Source organism: Ostreococcus lucimarinus, chromosome 14 (genome assembly GCF_000092065.1).
Source record: "Ostreococcus lucimarinus CCE9901 chromosome 14, complete sequence".
Lineage (NCBI taxonomy): Eukaryota > Viridiplantae > Chlorophyta > Mamiellophyceae > Mamiellales > Bathycoccaceae > Ostreococcus > Ostreococcus sp. 'lucimarinus'.
The window spans coordinates 302,255-321,814 of NC_009368.1; the positions used below are offsets into that span (position 1 = coordinate 302,255).

General features: G+C 65.7%; 12 protein-coding genes across 12 annotated transcripts; 6 read left to right on the top strand and 6 right to left on the bottom strand.

Annotated features, from left to right (window-relative positions):
• Positions 1 to 703: 703 nt before the first annotated feature.
• On the top strand, positions 704 to 1,705 carry OSTLU_43341 (predicted protein; the record flags this gene model as incomplete). Its single annotated transcript, XM_001421219.1, has 1 exon — positions 704 to 1,705. A coding segment is annotated over one exon (1,002 nt), but the record flags the coding sequence as incomplete, so codon positions are not given.
• Positions 1,706 to 1,789: 84 nt separating this feature from the next.
• OSTLU_27445 (predicted protein) lies at positions 1,790 to 2,584 on the bottom strand (the record flags this gene model as incomplete). The annotated part of the gene is made up of 1 exon (XM_001421399.1): positions 1,790 to 2,584. One exon carries the CDS (start codon positions 2,582 to 2,584, stop codon positions 1,790 to 1,792), a length of 795 nt encoding a protein of 264 aa, XP_001421436.1.
• A 1,395-nt stretch (positions 2,585 to 3,979) lies between these two features.
• Positions 3,980 to 4,507, top strand: OSTLU_27446 (predicted protein; the record flags this gene model as incomplete). The annotated part of the gene is made up of 1 exon (XM_001421220.1): positions 3,980 to 4,507. The coding sequence occupies one exon, from the start codon at positions 3,980 to 3,982 to the stop codon at positions 4,505 to 4,507; it is 528 nt and encodes a 175-aa protein (XP_001421257.1).
• Positions 4,508 to 4,740: 233 nt separating this feature from the next.
• Positions 4,741 to 5,220, bottom strand: PRPS5B (Plastid ribosomal protein S5B small ribosomal subunit; the record flags this gene model as incomplete). Its single annotated transcript, XM_001421400.1, has 1 exon — positions 4,741 to 5,220. One exon carries the CDS (start codon positions 5,218 to 5,220, stop codon positions 4,741 to 4,743), a length of 480 nt encoding a protein of 159 aa, XP_001421437.1.
• Positions 5,221 to 5,801: 581 nt separating this feature from the next.
• Positions 5,802 to 7,109, bottom strand: OSTLU_25512 (predicted protein; the record flags this gene model as incomplete). Its single annotated transcript, XM_001421401.1, has 1 exon — positions 5,802 to 7,109. One exon carries the CDS (start codon positions 7,107 to 7,109, stop codon positions 5,802 to 5,804), a length of 1,308 nt encoding a protein of 435 aa, XP_001421438.1.
• A 156-nt stretch (positions 7,110 to 7,265) lies between these two features.
• Positions 7,266 to 7,631, top strand: OSTLU_27449 (predicted protein; the record flags this gene model as incomplete). The annotated part of the gene is made up of 1 exon (XM_001421221.1): positions 7,266 to 7,631. One exon carries the CDS (start codon positions 7,266 to 7,268, stop codon positions 7,629 to 7,631), a length of 366 nt encoding a protein of 121 aa, XP_001421258.1.
• A 20-nt stretch (positions 7,632 to 7,651) lies between these two features.
• Positions 7,652 to 9,803, top strand: OSTLU_51367 (predicted protein; the record flags this gene model as incomplete). Its single annotated transcript, XM_001421222.1, has 2 exons — positions 7,652 to 8,756; positions 8,901 to 9,803. The coding sequence occupies 2 exons, from the start codon at positions 7,652 to 7,654 to the stop codon at positions 9,779 to 9,781; spliced, it is 1,986 nt and encodes a 661-aa protein (XP_001421259.1). The 3' UTR covers positions 9,782 to 9,803.
• Positions 9,804 to 10,256: 453 nt separating this feature from the next.
• On the top strand, positions 10,257 to 12,079 carry OSTLU_47517 (predicted protein). Its single transcript, XM_001421223.1, has one exon. It carries the CDS (start codon positions 10,724 to 10,726, stop codon positions 11,885 to 11,887), a length of 1,164 nt encoding a protein of 387 aa, XP_001421260.1. The 5' UTR covers positions 10,257 to 10,723; the 3' UTR covers positions 11,888 to 12,079.
• Positions 12,080 to 13,945: 1,866 nt separating this feature from the next.
• On the top strand, positions 13,946 to 14,764 carry OSTLU_18081 (predicted protein; the record flags this gene model as incomplete). Its single annotated transcript, XM_001421224.1, has 1 exon — positions 13,946 to 14,764. One exon carries the CDS (start codon positions 13,946 to 13,948, stop codon positions 14,762 to 14,764), a length of 819 nt encoding a protein of 272 aa, XP_001421261.1.
• A 182-nt stretch (positions 14,765 to 14,946) lies between these two features.
• Positions 14,947 to 15,219, bottom strand: psaH (psaH, PSI-H, subunit VI, photosystem I polypeptide; the record flags this gene model as incomplete). Its single annotated transcript, XM_001421402.1, has 1 exon — positions 14,947 to 15,219. A coding segment is annotated over one exon (273 nt), but the record flags the coding sequence as incomplete, so codon positions are not given.
• A 608-nt stretch (positions 15,220 to 15,827) lies between these two features.
• On the bottom strand, positions 15,828 to 17,753 carry OSTLU_51395 (predicted protein; the record flags this gene model as incomplete). Its single annotated transcript, XM_001421403.1, has 2 exons — positions 15,828 to 15,998; positions 16,143 to 17,753. 2 exons carry the CDS (start codon positions 17,751 to 17,753, stop codon positions 15,912 to 15,914), a joined length of 1,698 nt encoding a protein of 565 aa, XP_001421440.1. The 3' UTR covers positions 15,828 to 15,911.
• A 485-nt stretch (positions 17,754 to 18,238) lies between these two features.
• On the bottom strand, positions 18,239 to 19,276 carry OSTLU_27455 (predicted protein; the record flags this gene model as incomplete). Its single annotated transcript, XM_001421404.1, has 2 exons — positions 18,239 to 19,135; positions 19,256 to 19,276. The coding sequence occupies 2 exons, from the start codon at positions 19,274 to 19,276 to the stop codon at positions 18,239 to 18,241; spliced, it is 918 nt and encodes a 305-aa protein (XP_001421441.1).
• Positions 19,277 to 19,560: the final 284 nt, after the last annotated feature.

A 19,560-nucleotide genomic window follows, 5' to 3' on the forward strand; every position in this document is an offset into this window, starting at 1 on the left:
GAAACCGATCGACCCACCGTCAGGTTCACGAACCTGCAAGCCCCGAACCCGCGCGCGGGTTCGATTCGACATCAACGAACCTCGCGCGGTTCAGCGAACCTTCGATCGGGTGACAAAAATAGCATCCCGAATGATGCGCGCCATCGTGGATCGCGGAATGGATGTCCGATCGAAAAAATACGACCGCGATCCCACGGATGCGTGGGTGTGCGAACATCGATATCGATATCATCGATGACCGGGGTTTCGATCGTTTCGTCGCCCCGTCCGCGATCGCGCGCGCGGGCCCGGTCGCGCGCGCGATTGCGATTACAAGGGGCCTCCCGACGCGTCGCATCGCGACGCGCGCACGCCATGGCCCTCTCTCTCGCGCAGGTCGCGCCCGCGGCGCAGGTGCGTCGCGTCTCGCACCGTCGCGCGCGTCGCGCGCGTCTCTCGGCGTCGCGAACGCGCGCGCGTCGTCGCGAACGGCGGCATCGCTCGGCATCGGATAGGATGGCCATCGGCGCGTCGTCGCGGGTCGACGCGCGACCGGGACGCGACGACGCGCGACGTCGACGGAGGGCGAGAGAAAAATCGACGACCGCGGACGCGCGGGTGACTGACGAGAGGTTTCGCGGCGCAGTTTTCTTCGCGTAAGCGCGTCTGCGGCGCGCCGGCGGCGGCGTCCCGGACGCGCGTCGTCGTCCCGCGGGCTCGAGCGGTCGCGGCGCGCGCGAGCGGAGAGAAGAAGTCGGTGTTGATCGTGAACACGAATGGTGGCGGACACGCGAACATCGGGTTCTGGCTGGCGAAGACGCTGGCGGGGGCTGGGCACGACGTGACGATGAACGTCGTCGGCGCCGAGGACGATAAGAAGATGGCCAAGACTCCGTTCTCGTTGTTCGATGAGATTCGAGGGATGGGTGTGAAGACGGTGTGGGCGAACCCCGATGAAGTGGCGTCCAAGCATGCCGGGGCGAAGTTCGACGTGGTCGTCGATAACAACGGTAAGGACATGGACACCGTTGGTCCGGTGGCGGATTTCGCCGTCGCCGCGGGGGCGTCGCAGTTCTTGTTCGTCTCGAGCGCGGGTATCTACAAGCCCACGCCGTGCCCGCCGCACGTCGAGGGCGATGCCGTGAAGGAGACGAGCGGCCACGCCGTCGTCGAGGCGCACTTGAAGACGTTGCCGTTGAAGATGAGCTCTTTCCGCCCGCAATACTTGACGGGATACGGATCGAACAAGGACTGCGAGGAGTGGTTCTTCGATCGCGCCGTGCGCGGCCGACCGATCTTGGTCCCGGGCTCGGGTGATCAGCTCTCGTCGGTGACGCACGCCGAAGATTTGGCCACCATGATCGCCGCCGCCGTCGGCAACGACGCCGCCGCTGGGGAAATCTTCAACTGCGTGACGACGAAAGCCGTCACGCTGAACGGCATGGCGGAACTTTGCGCCAAGGCTGCGGGCGTCGAACCGAACGTGATCAACTACGACCCGAAGGATGTCCCGGATGTCGAAGTTAAGAAGGCGTTCCCGTTCCGCCCGATCCACTTCTACAGCTCCAGCGCCAAGGCGCAAGCCGTGCTCGGCTGGTCGCCCAAGCACCCGGATTTGGCCGCCGAGCTCAAGGAACGCTTCGCGTACTACAAGTCCATCGGACGCGATAAGAAGGAGATGTCGTTCGAAACCGACGACAAAATTCTCGCCGCGATCGGCAAGTAAATAGCGAGCTTGATTTTATATTAAACGAACATATTGAACGTGCAACGCGAGCTAAAACGTACAGTACACGGATCGGCGACGTCGTCATCGGTTTGGAACTTGGGAGAAACCACCTAGAAAGTTGAGCGCCAAATTCTTCGCCGAGTCCGCCGTCAGGGATTGTATTTCACGATCCAAGTGCGCGCGATGCGTCGCCCGCGGACTGGCGTAGGCGTAACTCGCGTGTCGAAGCGTGACCTCGACCCCTCGCGTCAACGACTCGTACGCCTCGCCGAGATCGGAATCTTTGAACCTTTCTAACTCATCCATATCACCGTCGATGATGTGCCAATGCTCGCCCGGACGCGCGGTGGTGGCGATGAGATTCGCCGCGGCGAGCGAGCGCGAGGCAAAGTTTTCGGTCGGGATCACGCAGACCCCGTAACCGTCGACGTCTTCGGCGACTTCGAAACCGTTTTCTCTAAATATTTCGCGGCACCTCTCCACCGCGCGTCCGCGCGAATTCAAGACGAACACCTTGCTCCCGCGCGCCAGCGCGGCGTGCAAGAGCGGTTTCAGGTCCTCGTACACGACCTGCTCGCCCGCGCTCGTCCCCGGCTCGCCGTCCGCCGTCGTCTCCATCCGACGCGCGTCCACCGACGCTTGCAAACCCGCCGGCATCATCCGTCGCCCGTCCCACCCGACGCTCGACTCCACCTCCTCCCCCCACTTCAACACGCTCATCAACTTTATCTCCGGCCAGCTCGACACGATCTCGTCCACCGTCAACGGCCTCGTTCTTCGCTCGAACCGCTGCTCGTTTGAAAACACCGGCCCCGGCCGCCCGCCGCTCGTCGTCCGCCCGCCGATGATCGCCTCGTCCGCGATCACCCGCACCATCACCACCGCCTCGCACGACGTCGACTCCGCGATCGCTCGTCGCATCGTTCGCATCGCCTCGACGTACGACGACGCGTCTCCCGGGACGTGCTCCGGCCAGCGCTCGCGCGCCACCGCGTGGCTCACCCTCGTCATCTCCACCGTCGCGTCCACGACGGCGTCGTACGCGAACAGCACGACGTCGCGCGACCGCTCGATGGCGTCGTCGTCGCTCGCGTCGCTCGCGTCCGCCGCGCGTCGCGCGACGCGTCGGCGTCGCGCCGACGCCGACGCCGATGTCCCGCTCGATCGCGTCGCGCGGTCGCGCGCGCCTCGCGCGGTCGCGGTCGCGCGCGCGCGCGGCTCCGGACGCGCGCGCGACGCGTCGATCGCCCGCGCGTCCATGGCGCGCGCGCGTGTCGCGCCGCGCGCCGCGACGACGCTCGGAGGGACGCGGGACGCGCGATGCGACGAAAAGATATTTTGTTTCGCGCCGGACGCCGCGAGCGTTTTAATCGCGCGACACACTCGTCGTCGCGCGGCCGATTCGGGACGCGCGCGACGCCGCGGGGCGCGACGTTGCGCGGAAAAACATATCGAAGATCGATCTCGCACGGCGGCATACGCGCGTACGGCGCGCGAGGCGTCGCGAGACGGGACGACGATGGGGAATCGCGCGAGGCGAGCGTTTCTGAAGACGAGACGACGCGCGGGACGGGGGGGTGGACGCCGCGCGCGCGCGAGGATTTCGGGACGTCGGGAGGGGCGTTTCCGGAGATTAACGTCGTGCAGTTCGTGGACGCGGAAGACGGGGCGCCGGTGAGTTGTTTTGGGATGGATTACGAGACGCTGCGGCGGCGCGCGGCGGAGGCGGCGTTCGACGAGACGTCGACGACGCCCGAGTATCGTGGGTTTTTGAATCACGCGAGACGGTGCGTCGATGGGAGCGGAAAGATCGACTGGGGTTCGGTGACGCGCGTGGGGGGGCTGGCTGGGTCGAGAGAGGTGCGGCGGGCGCGCGGGGTGGACCCTCGGGACGTCGAGGCGGCGTGTTTGCGAGGCGAAGGCGAACCTTTGATCGTCGAGGACGGAGGGAAAGATTGGGCCAAGTGGGATTTTGAAACGCTTCAAAACGAAATCGGTGATTTTGAGGTGTTGTGTAACGATCGAGCGCCCGCGCGGCGACGAGAGATCGATGGATCCAAGCAGCGGTCGCACCTGATTCCGTTTCGGGCGTACGCCGACTACGTACGAAAGCGCGACGGCGTCGCCGGCACAGTCTTTGACGATCGCCGCACGCCGTTTTATGCAAACGGCATGCGCGTATTCAGCGAGTGCAAGCGCGCCGACGCCCTCTCGCGGGCGTTTCCACGACCTTATTTCACGCACGAGTGCGATAATACGGAGACGCTGCTCATGGCGACAACGAACGAGCTCGGGTCGATACTCAAATTTGACTCGGAAATCGCGCTCAGAATGCGTGACAGCGTCTCAAAATCGCTCGACAAGATGTTTGTCGGGCCTCGAGGCGCACTCACGCGCCTTCATTACGACGCCGGGGACGCTCACGGTTGGCTGGGACAGGTCGAGGGGCGGAAGCTCTTCGTGTTTTATCCGCCCAGCGCGTCGCCGATGCTTTATCCGATTGAAGACTCGCACGCCAGCGTCGATCCACTGGAGCCAGACTACGATCGATTTCCACTATTTCGCGAAGCGCAATCGCGCGCGCGAGTGTGCGTGCTGAATCCGGGAGAAGTCGTACTGTGTCCTCGACGATGGTGGCACTACGCCGTGGCCCTGGACACTAGCGTCACGGTTATGAGGAATTGGTACAACGTCAATACCAACGCCCAGGCGTTGGTCGAGCAGATATGCTCCACGATTAAACAAACAGTAGACAATAGAGCGAAAGGATCCGTGCCTCGAAACGAAGCGTCTCGATGAAGATACGTCGCGGCGCTAGTCGGTGAATTCGCTCGCTCGCGCGTCGCGTCGTTTACGGATGAATGGAATCGAAAGATTAAAAGCCTATGGTAATTAATCAGCAGCGATACACGTGCGCTTGAGCGTCGTCCGCGCTTAATGCTTGAACACCCGCTCGCGTGCGGCGAAAACTCGCGGCGAAAGAGATGATATTCGTCGTACAAACGAACGACTCGAACGACTCGCTCGAGCGTCTACGCCGAGAACAACTCCTCCAAAGTCATGTCCCGCATCTTGGCCACTTCCTTGAACGTTCGCATCTCGTTCAACCCCGCAACGACCGCCCGCGCATTATTCAACGGGTTCGAGCTTCCGAGCTGTTTCGCGAAGCAATTCTTATAGCCCGCCAGCTCCAAAACCGTGCGGCACGCGCCCCCCGCGATGACCCCCGTCCCCGGGCTCGCCGGGCGCAGCATCACCACCGCGCCGCCCTTCCCCTTCACCGTCACTCGATGCGGGAACGTGTCCCCTTTAGTTATCGGCGCTCGCTTCGCGCTCTTTCGCGCATCGCTCGCCGCCTTCGTCACCGCGATTTGCACCTCCTTCGCCTTCTGGCACCCGACGCCAACCAAACCCTTGCCGTCGCCCACGACCACGGTGGCGCGGAAGCTCATCTGCGACCCGCCCTTGGTGATTTTCGTGACGCGCGACACCTGGACGACGGACTCTTGCATCCCGTCGTCCTCCTTGCCGCCGCGACCGCGGCCTCGGCCGCCGCGACCACCGCGTCCGCCGCCGCGCCCGCCGCGCGCGCGCGGGGTCTCGGACTCGCCTTCGACTGCCGACGCGTCTGCGTCGTCGCCGGCGCGCGCGACCGTCGCCGTGCGCCGCGGGGCGACGGCGACAATTTTATCGCATCGGTTCGCGCGGCTCGGGAGGCGCGCGGACGCCGCGCGAGACGCGGGCGCGGCGGTGAGGGCGATGGAGGCCATCATGATTCGCGGCGCGACGTCGATGGTTGAATCGACGCGTGGAAGCGCGCGTGGGCGGCGGTCGTCCGGGCGTGCGGTGGGCGCGCGACGAAACGATCGACGGTGCGCGTCGAGCGTGCGCGAGCGGCGACGATGGCGTCGCGGTGTGCGGCGCGGCGGCGGCGACGTTCGAGGGCGAGGGCGAGAGAAACCCTATTGCTCCTTCAGGGTAGAGATGGGGTGGCGACCGACCGCGTGTGGGTAAACAGTGATAAATCGACGCGATCAGGACGCCGCGGCGCGCGCGAGTCGCTCGAAAAGGCGCGCGGGGATCGATCACAACGTTAATCGCGACCGGAATCGCGCGCGGCGTTCCGGATTTCGGTGCTACTGACGTCGACGCGAAAAGACGGGAGGGCGGCGAAGAGGTCGGCGGCGCGGCGCGCGGCGGCGGCGGCGAGGACGTCGGCGGCGGGGACGAAGGCGCGAGAGACGCGGTCGACGCGGCCGGCGACGAGGAAATCGCACGCGTTGGCTCGGATTTCGTTGAGGGATTCGTCGAGGGCGGCGTCGGAGCCGGCGTATTTGGGGTCGAGGAGACGCGCGGCGGTGTCGGCGCCGACGACGAAGGCGGCGCCGGGGGCGGCGCGGGTCTTGTCCACGAAGAGTGGGGTTTTGGTGAGTAAACACACCGTGCCGGGGGTGGAGAACTGCTCGAGTCGACGCATGATCTCGTCTATGGAGAGCGTCCCCTTGTCGGCGTTCGTGACGCCGATTTCGTACGCGCCGAGCGCGCCCGGGGGCTTTGTCGCCGTCGCCGCGGCGAGCAAGTCGCGGTGGCCGTCGTGCAAAGGGTTGAACGACCCACTCAACACGACGTTCGCACGCGTGGCGCCCACTGCGGTGAGCACGCCCCCCGTGAATTCCAAAATCATCGGCGCCGCGGTGGTGGCACCGCTCGTCGACGAGTCGTCCTCCGCCAACCACCGCTCGACGACGGCGCGAGCGTCGCTCGCGTTTGCGTACGCCGAATCCTCCATCGTCGTCACCGAAACCTCGTCGAACTCGCGTTCGCTCAGAACTTCTCGCACTAAATCTACACCCGCGTCCGCGTCCGCGTCATCGACGCTCCGCCTCGCTTCCTCGTACAGCGCTCGCAACACCAACCGCGACGCGCAGCCCTCCTCGTCGAACCGCGAGCGCCCGCTCGTCTTCTCCAATCGCATCTCGTACGTCGTCATCCGCCCCAGCGTCTTCGCCGCCACGAAACATCTGTGGTCGCCTCGTTTGACGACGTCCTCCGTCGTCAGCGCGCACGTCGCGCCGAGGCCCGTCGTCGCTCGCGCGTCGCTCGCCGACGCCGTCGCTCGCGAGCTTCCGTGTCGCACCGCCCTCGCGTACGCCGCGCTCGCCAGCGCCTCCGCGACTTCCCGCGAGCAGTACGATTCCACGTCATCGTCCGTCGCCCTCCCGAGCGTCTCGAGCGCGCTCTCGCGCGCGTACGGCACGCGCGCGTCCAATAAAGTGTTCGAGCACCTCGGGACGCTCGTCAGCCACCCGAGCGCGCGCGCCCCGCCGCCCGTGACGTGCAGCACCGCCCTGACCTTGCTCGCGTGGATCGTCTCCACGATGGCGCGGATTCCGGGCTCCATCGGCGCGCGCGCGACGCGGCGTCGCGCGGTGAAGTGCGACAGCGCGTCCCGGTCGTTCGTTCAAACGTTCGCGTCACACGTCGACGCGACGACGCGCTCGATCGCGCGCGCGCTCGCGAGCTCGAACGCAGGCGCGCATCGCGCGGTCGTCGACGCATGCGCGCGAGGCGAACGGGCGCGGCGGCGGCGAACGAGGACGACGCGCGATTGGCCAAGTATCTCGTCGTGAACGCGGAAAACGTCGCGCACAACGCGCGAGTGAGCGCGCGAGTGTTCACGTACCTGAGCATCGTGTCCGGAATCGCGATCGGCGCGCTCGGATACACCGGAGTGCGAGGGTTCGCGGCGCACGGGGTGTTTATGCTGGCGAGCGCGTGCGCGGTGGCGGCGAGCAAGTGCGAGGGACGACCGACGAGTTTCTTTCCGTCCGTCGATAAGGTGTTCCTGGACGGACCGAACGCTGGATTGCCGACGTTTGTGTTGTTTTGGACGCTGTCGTATAATTGCTGGCACTTGTTTTAGACGGTCGGAGGAGAGGGATCATGAACACGGCGGCGCTGGTGAAGCGACAGCGGCGACCGGTGACGTATTCGCTTCCGCAGCCCGAGTACGCGAACAAGCACGTCGGTGGGGTGAACGCGGTGGACTTGGGAGGAGAGGGATCCGATAGCATATTCACCGGTGGGCGCGATGGGACGGTTCGGATGTGGGATCTGTCGGCGGGGATGCCAGCGTGCGCGCGGCGGTTTGAAGGTCACGGCGGGTGGGTGAACGACGTCGCGAGAGTGTCGAGCACACATTTGGCGAGCGCTTCTAGCGATCACACCGTGCGGCTGTGGGATATAAGTGAAGGATCGATGTCGTCGTCTTGCGCGGTGGCTTTGCAGGGACACACAGATTACGTCATGGCGTTGGCGTGCGCGTCGGAACGCTTGGAAGGAAAGTTTGCTTCGGGCGGGCTCAATCGCGAGATTTTCTTGTGGGACATCGAGCGATGTCTCGCGATCAATGCCGCGCCGTCGTATCTAAGCGTGAAGAATGATGGATGCGTCACCGCGCTGGGGGGCTCGAAGGAGTCCATCTACGCTTTGGGTATGGATGGGACTGGAAACTTGCTCGTCTCCGGCGGTACCGAGCTCGCGCTTCGCGTGTGGGACACGCGGAGCGCTCAAAAGGAAGGCAAACTCAAGGGACACACAGACAATGTTCGAGCAATCGTCGTCGACACGGATGGTAAAAAGTGCGTCACAGCGTCGAGCGATAGAACGATTCGTGTTTGGGACATTGGCGAGCAGCGATGCGTGCAGACGTTTGCGGGCATGCACACCGGGTCAATTTGGGCGCTCGCGTGCAACCGCGATTTCACTCGTGTATACTCGGGAGGTATCGATGCCCGGATATGCGTCACGTCGTTGCGTGATAGGAAAAGTAGTTTAGTCGCGAACGAATCGGCGGCTATTTTAAAGCTGCGCCTAGACGAGTCAACGCGCGCGAGCGGTTTCGCCGCGCACTCGTCGGACGGCGACTTGTGGACCGCCACTGCGTCGCGGTCGATCAAGCGCTGGCCGACGATCATCCCGGGCGAAGATGGCTCATCAGCGAACGTAGAAGACTCTCATGGAACGCCGACGAGCACCTCGTTCTCGCGTCGCGCCGCTGGATCGAGTCTTTTGCGGCAGCCGGGAACGTGGTTCGACGTCGGTTCGCCCGGGGCATTTTCGTTCGGCGGCACGACGCCGCGAAAGTTCGATAACTGGGGCGATCCGCACGATCGTGAGCCCCAGGACTTAGTGCCGTCGATGGAGATTATCGGTGTGAGCCCGATCGTTCGTCACAGCGTGCTGAAGAACAAGATGGAGGTGTTGACGCAAGACTCCATGGGTGCCATCGCGCTGTGGGACGTGTCGCGATCGACCCCAATACGCACGTTCGACGGCGTCACCGATGGATCAGACTTCGAAATTTTACTCGAAAATGAAAGTTTGAATCCAGATGTCGTCGTTCCATCGTGGTTTACCTGCAACACTCGTAGTGGTTCGCTCGCCATCACGCTCTCGCCAAGTTCGGCGTTCAACGCCGAGGCGTACGCGAGCGATCTGGGTATCGCTGACGCCGCGCCGGACGAGCGAAGAAATTTAGGTGTCGAAATCATTCGACTATTGATGGATGAGTGGGTAGAAAAATTTACGTCGTCGAAACCTCCGCGATCAACGAAACGGGCGTTCGCCGAGCCGCTCCCGAGCGAGTGTGCGGTTTCGTTCGCGCACCCCATCGACGACAGCGGTCGCGTGTGCGTCAAGATTCGCGAAGACTTCTCGGGCACACCCACCGAGCGTGAGTTGCTTCCCAAATGGTTCGCCGATCACGCCCTGAATCAAGCGCCCGAGCCGGAATCTCCAAAGATCAGTTTCCGCCTCGCCCCTCGCGCAGGCTCGGGTCTCGCTGAAATTTCCCCCGCGAGCGTCTCGGCGCCCAAGATTCTCGGCGCTCAGAAGATTCGCGAATACATCGCACAGAAGTTAGACGAAACAGATGGCGGAACGAGCACCGATGCCAGCGCGCTCGCGCTCTGGTGCGCCGGCCAACCCGTGCCGTCGTCGGCCACGCTCGCCGCCGCGCTCGCGCGCGTCTGGAAAAAATCGCCCCCGATCGAGCTCGAGTACTCCAACTAGCCGCGATCGCAACGTTCATCGTCGCGCCTGTTGTCATCTCCACAAAAAAAAATTCGCATTCGGCAGGATTTGAACCTACGCACGGAGACCGTATTCGATTTCTAGTCGAACCCCTTAACCACTCGGGCACGAATGCTCGTCGCGGACGCCGCGCGCTTCGACACATGGTCAAATCACACATTAAATACGTCGCACACACACCTAAAAAAACATAAACTTCAATCTCAGACCCCCGACGCGATCGCGCGACGCGTGTTACAGGTTTTTCCCGATCCCCCTCGATCGCGCGCCGACGTCACGCGATCGCGTCGCCGCGCGGTCGATCGATCGCCGATCGCCGTCGTCGAACCTCGCCGCGTCGATCGATGATCACGCGCGGACGATGCGGTGAGGTTCGACGCCCGCGCGGGCGCGTCGATCGCGAATATTCTCGAGACGTCGGGCCGCCGCGCGCACTTTACTTTACGTCGCGTGGTCGAACGACACACAGCAGGTGCGCGAGCGATGCGAGCGCGCGTGACCGAGACGCGCGCGCGCGGGAAATATTCCGCCGCGCGTTCGCGCGCGCGGAGGCGCGGCGCGGCGCGGGATCGGGGCGAACGGACGCGCGATGGGACGCGCGCGCGATGATGATCCGTCCGCGGCGGCGGGTTATCTTGACGCGTGGCGTCGCGCGCGACGCGAATATGTCGGGGCTCGCGCGGTAATACCGCGCGGGAAATCGCGTGCGTCGATCCTGCGCGTCCGTGGGGGATGTCGCGGCGCGATCGCGCGGTGGGATGGGAAGATGTTGAAGATCTTGGATTTTTGGGACGAGGCGCGGGTGACGGCGCGCGGCGGCGCGGACGTCGAGGCGAAACGAACGAACCGGAAGACTGACGACGGCGAACGCGCTGAAAACGAGCAGTAAACCGCACATCAACACACTCCACAGACATAAATATGGGATTTCTTTTCACTTCCGAATCCGTGAACGAGGGTCACCCGGATAAGCTCGCGGATCAAATCTCCGACGGCATCTTGGATGCGTGCCTCGCGCAAGATCCGGATTCCAAGGTTGCGTGCGAGACCGCGACGAAGACCAACATGGTGATGGTTTTCGGTGAAATCACGACCAAGGCCAAGGTTGACTACGAAGCCGTCGTGCGCCAAGTGTGCCGCGACGTCGGTTTCATCTCTGATGAAACCGGCTTGGACGGTAACAAGTGCCGCGTGCTCGTCGAGTTGCACGACCAATCCCCGGACATTGGTCAAGGTGTGCACGGTATGGGCACCAAGTCCGATGAAGACATCGGTGCGGGTGACCAAGGTCACATGTTTGGCTACGCCACGGATGAAACTCCGGAACTCATGCCGTTGACGCACGTTTTGGCCACCAAGCTCGGTCACCGCCTCACCGTCGTCCGCAAGGATGGTACGTGCCCGTGGGTGCTCCCGGATGGTAAGACGCAAGTCACCATCGAGTACGAAAACGAAGGCGGCGCCATGGTGCCGAAGCGCGTGCACACCATCTTGATCTCCACCCAACACATCGAGGGCGTGACGAACGAGAAGATCGCCGAGGATCTCATGAACGAAGTCATCAAGAAGGTTGTCCCGGAAAAGTACTTGGACGCCGACACCATCTTCCACTTGAACCCGTCTGGACGTTTCGTCATCGGTGGCCCGCACGGTGACGCCGGTTTGACCGGTCGTAAGATTATCATCGACACCTACGGTGGCTGGGGCGCGCACGGCGGTGGCGCCTTCTCCGGTAAGGACCCGACCAAGGTCGACCGCTCTGGCGCGTACATCTCCCGCCAAGCGGCCAAGTCCGTCGTCGCCGCGGGTCTCGCGCGCCGATGCTTGTTCCAAATCTCCTACGCCATCGGCGTCGCCGAGCCGTTGTCCGTGCACGTCGACACCTACGGCACCGGTAAGATTCCGGATTCCGAAATCCTCGCCAAGGTCAAGGCCGCGTTCGATTTCCGTCCGGGCATGATGGGCAAGGCGCTCGACCTCAAGCGCGGCGGTAACAAGCGTTACCAAACCACCGCCGCCTACGGTCACTTCGGCCGCGATGAAGACCTCGACATCTTCACCTGGGAAAAGGTCGTCCCGCTCTAAGATAAAGTAACGAAGCCGTCGGCGCGGCGCGTCTCCTCGCGCGCGGCGTCGTCCCGACCCCGCGCGCGCGTCGTCCCCGCGCCGCACACGTTTGTCAAATTTTTAGACGGCGAGCATTTCGCTGTCCGACGGAACAGTCGGAATCATCACTAGACGAGTCGTAAGGATATTATTACGTTGTGAGGAGAGCCACCGTATAGAGCACTCGCGCCTTCGCGCATTCATGCATTCGCTCGCGTCACGCCGCGCCTCGGGCGATGCCCGCGCGCGCGTCCGCGCCGCCTCGTCCCGCCGCGCGCGCGCGTCGCCCTCGCGCGCCGCGCCGCGCGTCGCGCGTCCCGCGCGCGTCCCCCCTCGACCGCATCGATCCCGCCGCCGTCGTCGCCCGCCTCGCCGAGGCCGCGCTCGCCTCGCCGCTCGTCCTCAAGCGCTGCGACGACGTCCGCGTCGTCGTCGACGCCGACCTCGCGCGCGCGCTCGCGCTCGGCGAGCTCGGCGGCGCGCGCGTGCGCGGCCGCGGCTGGTCGAGCCCGCGCGACTTGACCGCGCGCGACGTCGAGCTCGTCGCGCGCGACGTCCGCGTCGACTGGAGCGCGGCGATGGCGATGCGAGGGGTGGTGCTCACGCGACCGGCGCGCGGCGAGGCGCGCCTGACGCTCGACGGGAGGGATTTCGAGAATTTCTTGAGGCACCCGCTGGCGAGACGCGCGGCGCGCGACGAAGCGTTCGAGTTCGAGCGAGGCGACGTCGCGAGCGACGACGACGACGGGTACCTGGAGTGCGACGTGGTGATGCGAGACGGCGGCGCGCGGCGAACGGTGCGAATGCGACCGGGAGAGGGATCGACGGTTCGCGCGACGTCGCGCGGCGACGGGGACGAGACGCTCGAGCGCGCGTTGGAGACGTTTTTCGAGCGACTCGTCCTCGATTTAGACGGCACGGAGCTGCGGTATCGCGACATGACGATCGACGCGCGCGCGACGGCGCCGACGGTGACGTTCGAGCTCGATCTGTGCGTCAAAAGGTTTCCGTCGCCCGGGATACGGTTTTAGCTCGCGTTCTCTCGCTCGCGCGCGAGACGCGCGCCTCTAATTCTAGCTCTACACATCTAGTTCGCGTTTTCCGGCGCCCGCGTTCGCCTCGACGCCTCCCTCGTCACCGCCCGCATCGCGCTCGGCGGCCACAGCACCGCGGCGATCCGTCCTCGAAGCGCCCCCGTCGGCGTCTCGCCCGCGTCGCCGTCGTCTCGCGCGTCGCGTCCTCGCCATCCCGCGTCCGCTCGCAGCGCGCACGTCCCTCGCGAGGGCCCTCGCACGGCGTCGACGCGCTGAATCACGATGCCGTCGCCGTCGCGCGCGCGCACGGCGACGACGTCTCCCGCGTCGATCGCGCCGCGCGCGACGCTCGCGCGGTCGCACCACACCACCACCGCCTCGAACGCGTCGCGCGCGTCGCTCGACGCGCTCGCGCGCCGCGCGAGCGCGCGCTCGGGCGCGCCGACGCGGTCGCCGACGACGGCGCCGAGCGCGAGCGCGAGCGCGCCGTCGCGCGCGACGCGCCGAAGCGTCATGCTCTGCCGCGCCGTCCCGGTCGCACTTCGCGACGCGCATGCGCGACGCGCGGCGCCGCGCGCGCGCGCCGCGCGCGCGAATCGTCGCGGCGCTCGCGCTCGCGCTCGTCGCGGCGCGCGCGCGCGCGGGACGCGCGCGCGAGGCGACGGGACGCGCGAACGATGGCGACGACGTCGCGGCGCTGCGCGACGCGCTGCCGAGCGACGGCGCGACGCTGAGCGAACTGTTCAGGTGGTCGATCGAGGCGGGACACCCGCGCGCGTCGAGCGACGCCGACGATCGGGCGCGCGGCGACGCGGGTCGGGCGGAGGGTTGGCGCGCGAGGGCGCGCGCGGCGCTCGCGCGAGCGACGGGACGACGCGACGACGGCGCGAGCGCGGTCGACGCGATCGACGACGACGAGGGCGCGGAAGCGGAAGCGGGACGGTCGAAGACGGTGGATTCGATCGAGTCGAGGAAGAGGGAGGTGCGGGAGGCGCTGGACGCGATGGCGGCGGCGCCGAGTCCGCACGCGCTCGCGCGAGAGTGCGGCGAAGTGGTGAGGGACGCGCGTAAGAATGAAACCAAGGCGCGAAGGGTGCGCGCGCTGGAGATTTTGTACGATTTGGTGGCGCCGATCGAGTTGGCGAACGATTTGGATAAGCTCGGGGTGGCGGAGGCGCTGATCGGGGCGCTGAGGGACGAGGACGAGGACGTGGCGAGCGCGGCGGCGAGCGCGCTCGCGGCGGCGGCGTCGAATAACGTCGTCGTGCAGGGGATCATTCACGAGAGACGAGGGTTCGATGCGCTTTTAGAGCTCGTGTCGTCGCCCGCGACGCCCGCGGAGGTGCGTCATAAGTCGTTGTGGGTGCTCGGGATGTGCGCGCGGACGCACGAGGCGTCGCGCGCCGACTTTTTCGCCGCGGGCGGCGCCGGCGTGTTGGCTGATATTTTGTCTCCGAAAACGCCGGTCAAGACGCGCACGCGCGCGATGGTCTTATTCGGCGACTTAGTTCTCATCGACGGCGTCGCGGACGCGATGTTTGCCGACGTAAAAGTCGCGAAATCCTTACTCGAGGACGTCGTCGCGAGCGCGCTCGACGCCGACGCCTCGCTCGACGCGCGCGAGAAAGCGATCGGCGCGCTTCTCGCCGCGCGCGAGCGCGGCCCTGAGATCGTGCGACATACGCTCGACGGATTCAAGCGCGATCTCTCGACGCTCGCCGACGCGTTCGACGCCGCGGCAAAGGCGGAGGACGACGACTCCGCCGCCGACATCAGTCGTCTCGCGCGCGCGTTGAGCGTCTCGCCAAGGGTTGAATTGTAGCGCGCGCGCGTTGAAATAGCATCCTCGTTCGTTGGTCATGTGGACTTCTTCATCATCACATTTCTACTAGTGTTAGATGGCGCCTCGCTCGCGTCGTCGATCTCGAAAGACCGCCTCCGCTCGCGCGCGCTCGCGCCTCGCCCCGCTCAGATGCGGTCGCGCGGCCCGACGACGGCCGGTTGCTGCGGGCCGACCGTGATCGGAAGCTTGGCGTCCTTCGCCCCCTTCACGCCGTACCCGACGGTCAACAAACCCGCGGAAACGGCCAAGAGCGAGTACACGGCCTCGCGTCGGCCCAAGCCTTGCGCCGCGTATTCGAAAAACGCCGCCTGTTGATCCGGGTATCGGCTCGACGCGTCGACGCCGTAGACGTCCCACGACCCCGTCGTCGCCTCGACGTCGGACAGATCGAAGTACACCGACTCATCGCCGTACTTCGCGTTCGTCTTCATCGCGCTGCATCGTTCGCAAACCACCGCGCGCGCCGTCAGTCCCTCGTCCCGCCGTCTCGCCCTCGCGCCCCGCTCGCTATCCGTCCCGATCGCGCCCCTCGCGCGCGTCTCCGCCCCTTTTCCGAACCCTCGTCGCCGCTCGCGCCGCGTCCCGCTCGCGTCGCGCGCGCGCGTCCTGGAGCGCGTCTCGCGCCCCTCGCACGCCCATCGTTCGCTCGCGTCGCGCGTCGTCGCGCGTCGCGTCGTCGTCCCGCGTCGCTCGAGATACGATCGCGATTCGCCCCTCGCGCGCCGCGCGTCGTTCGCGCGCGATCGCGCGTCGCGTCGCGTCACGCGCGGTCGATCGCGACGTCGCGGCACGCACCGTTCGCGTCGCGCGCGCGTCGAGCGCGGCGCGCGCACGGCGACGCCGGTGGCGAACGAGGTGGTCTTCGCGGTGGCGAACATGGCGCGTCGGGGTGTGGCGACCGGGGATTCGTTTCTCCGTATTCGACGTCCATCGAACGCCATCATAGGGACGTCGATCGCGGTTTATCGCGATCCACGTGGATTCGGCGCGATCGCGTGTGGAATCGGGGGGACGCGCGATGGTATTATACGTCATCGAGGGGTATATAATGCGTCGAAGTTTTACTATATAGAGGAGCGCGATCGGTCGGACGGTCGGTCGGACGCGGTCGGTCGGACGGCGCGCGCTACGCGTCGTCGTCGTCGTCGTCGTCGGCGGCGGGGCGTCGGCCGGCGTGCGCGGCGTTGATCTCGCGAGCCTCGCGGCGGAGGGACTTGACGACGCGGCGGTCGGCGCGGGCGGCGCGGGCGTCGGAGAGCGCGCGCGCGGAGGCGCGCGACGGACGCTGCCAGGCGCTGCTTCGGCGCGCGGGCGCGCGGGACGGGGCGTGGGAGTGGCCGTGGGCGTGGGCGTGGACGCGAGACGCGTCGGTGGACGCGGCGTGGGAGTGGCCGTGGGCGCGCTGGGCGCGTTTTTGGGCCTTGGCTTTGGCGGCGTCGGCGGAGGCGGCGGTTTCGGCGACGGCGAGGGCGCGGTCGGCCCAGGCGTAGGCGCTTTGCATCGCGGCCTGCGCGCCTTTGGTGGATTTGAGTTCGGTTTTGAACTCCTTTCGCGTCGACACCGGAACGAGGGCGCCGGCGTGATCTTTAGTCGCGCCGGGCGGCGCGACGACGAAGTCGTTCGCCGAACGAACGTCGACGAAGACGTCGGAAGAACGCGCGTCGACGTCGGCCGCGGACGCCGCGTTCGCCCTCGTCGCGGCTTTGTTAATTTCGTCGACGCGAAGCGCGTTCACGTCGTCCAGCATGCGGCGTCGCGCGCCTTCGAGATCTGTAATCATGCGCGTCGGGTACGTCGATCCCAACTCGACGCCCGCGGCGTCGAGCTGCTTCGCCGACGCTTCCCACGGGCGGTGTCGCAGGTGCCCTTTCGGCAGCGCCGCGAGCTCTGGAATCCATCGAGCGATGCTCTCGCCTTCGGGGTCGTGCGCTCGAGAGGATCCATCTGGGGTCAACGAACCCGCGAAGACGTCCCACTGATCGAGTCCGCTCTTTCCCGCGTTTTGCCACATCATGGAATTGATCGCCAAGTCCGCGTCCACGAGAGTGTCGAGGAACCAATCTGCGCCGTGCGTCCAATGAACGCCGCAGTAATCGACGAGAAACGTGGCCGCAATCATGCGTTCACTCTGATGCATCCATCCGGTGGCCCAAAGCCGGCGCATGCCCGCGTCCACGGTGGGGAAGCCCGTCGTTCCAGTTTGCCATCGATGAAGCGCAACGGCGGCTTCGTCGCCCTCCAACCAAGCCTTGCGATTCTCGTAGTGCCCACGCACGGACTTGGACGGTAACTCGGGCCAGTTGTGCAGTTGCCAGTACGCAAACTCTCGGCGATAGAGACGGTGCCAAAACACGCGAGAGAGCTTTTTGCCCTCCACCCCGTCGCTGCCCATCTTTTTCGTCGCCAATTCGTGGTAAATCTGCCGCGGCGATATCTGACCATGGCGTAAATACGGTGAAAGCGTGCTCACCGCGGCCGGAGCGACGATATCCGCTCTTCCGTGATCGTCCTCAAACTTCTCCAACCCCACCGAAGCGAAGTGCTCCCAAGTAGAGGCGGCGCCCGACTCCGACATCGTCCACTCCGCGCGAATCCCAGCCGCCCAGTCCAAGCGTTTATCTACGTCTGATACTATCCCTAATTCTTCTAACGACGCCGCGAATCCGTGCTCGGGGCCTAAATCCACCACTCGCGCGCTCGCCGGCGCCGCGCGCGGCGCCCCCACTTTCCCTCCGAGCTTCTCCGCGGCGTGCACGAACGGCATGAGCGTGCCGAAAAAGTACTTTTCCCTCCTCAGATCGATCTGAATCTTCTCTGGCTCAAACAACAAGTACCCCGGCAAGCGCACGATCTCGCACGCGTCCCGCACGCTCGCCGCCGTCTCTTCGTCGTCCGCGTCCGCCGTCGGTTCGTACCGCCTCGACGCGAACGCGCGCGTCGCTCCCACTCCCCCGCACGCCGCTCGCATCGCCTCCGCGTGCGTCCCGCGATAATACGACAGTCCTCCTCCACCGTACCGTCGTCGCAGTTCGCGATCGAGCGCGTCCAGCGCTTCGACCAACCACGCCCTTCGCGCGCCTCTCGTCGTCTCGCCGTCTCGCGTCTCGTCCCACGCGAACACGCACGCCGTCTCGCCGCCGCGCCGTCGCGCCGTCTCCACCGCGGCGAGCAGCGCGGCGTTATCGCTCACGCGCAGGTCGTGGTCTCGGAACCACGCGACGGCGCCGCGACGCGCGTCGTCGGCGTCGCGCTGACGATTTGTGTCGCCCTCGACGTCACGCGTCGCGCGCGGCGCGAACCGTCGTGCGGCGCGCGTCGCGGGCGAGGACGCGCGCGCGGCGATCGGCGTCGCCGAGCTCGCGCGCGCGCCGAGGCGCATCGCGCGCGCGACGCGACGCGACGCGACGAGCGACGACGAATGGCGACGACGAACGGCGTCTCGTCTGGATTCGATTAAATGTTGAGCGCGTGCGCGACGGATCCCGCGAGCTTCAAAACGACGAAAGGCGCGACGCCGCTGCACGCGCTGACGGTCTGCGGACACGAATCGGTGATCCAAAAGTTGGCGAACCCGGCGGACGGGTCGGTGAAACGACGCCAAGACTCGTTGGGAAAGACGCCGTGGGTGACGTAGGCGCTCACCGCGGAGGCGCCCTCGCGGCGAAGAACCTTGGCGCACTCGATGAGGGTGCCGCCGGATTGCACGAGATCGTCCACGATGACGATGTGCTTACCCGTGGGTTTGCCCTCCTTGATCGTGACGATGCGCTTGTCGCCCTCGCGAACCTTGGTGCAGACGACCTCGTCGTACTTGGCGAAAAAGTTGTGAAAGCGCTTGCACGCGCCCTCGTCGGGGTAGGCGATGACGACGTCCGCGGCGTCTTCTAAACTTGCTAATCGCTCCAACAAAAGCGGAATTCCCGATGCGAACAGCGGAGTGACGGAGTCACCGAAATAAAATCGCTCCTGAAGCGCGTGAATGTCGAACACGATCATATCCGTCGGCCCGCCTCGCGAGTGCGGAATCGAGCTCAACATTCTCGCCATCGTCACCGCGGTGGGGATTTCTCCTTCCTTATCCACCCGTTCGAACGTACCGGTGGGGAAAAACGGTAAGATCAATCTGAACGACGCGACGAACATCTTGGGAAGGGAGTATATCACGCTAAGCTGTTGGAAAATCACAGACGCGTTGTGAAACGACGCCAAAAACGCCACGTGCCGCCCGTGCAGCTGTTCCGCGTCGTTCACGAAAATGTTCGGGAAACCATCCGCGAACGTGCGCCACTGAATCTCACCCAACTCAATGTTTCCGTCGATCGCCGCGATCTCTCTCGCCATTTGTTCCATCTGTTCCATTCGTCCGGCGCGTCGTCGTCAGTCGCCGCGTTTGAATTCGACGTCGTCGCGCGTTCGCCCTCGCTCTCGCTTCGCTTCGCGCCGTCGCGCTCGCCGCGCTCGCGCTCGCACCTCGGTGCAATAAAACAACATCAGCGGCATGGACGACCGCGTCAGGCGCTGGCTCGTCGCTCGGCCGAGCGCGTTCGCGTCGGCGGACATTTCTTCGCGTTCGCGACGGCGCGTTCGCGACGGCGCGTTCGCGTCGCGGACGGGCGCGCGCCGCGAACCGCGCGCCGCGATCCGCGCGCGCGCTCTTTCGTCCGCGCGACGGCGCGAATTCCGGCGCACCGAGACGACGCGCGCGAGTGTGCGGCGCTCGGCGCGTCTCGACCGGGACGCCGCGCCGCGCCGCGCCGCTCGACTACCGACTACGA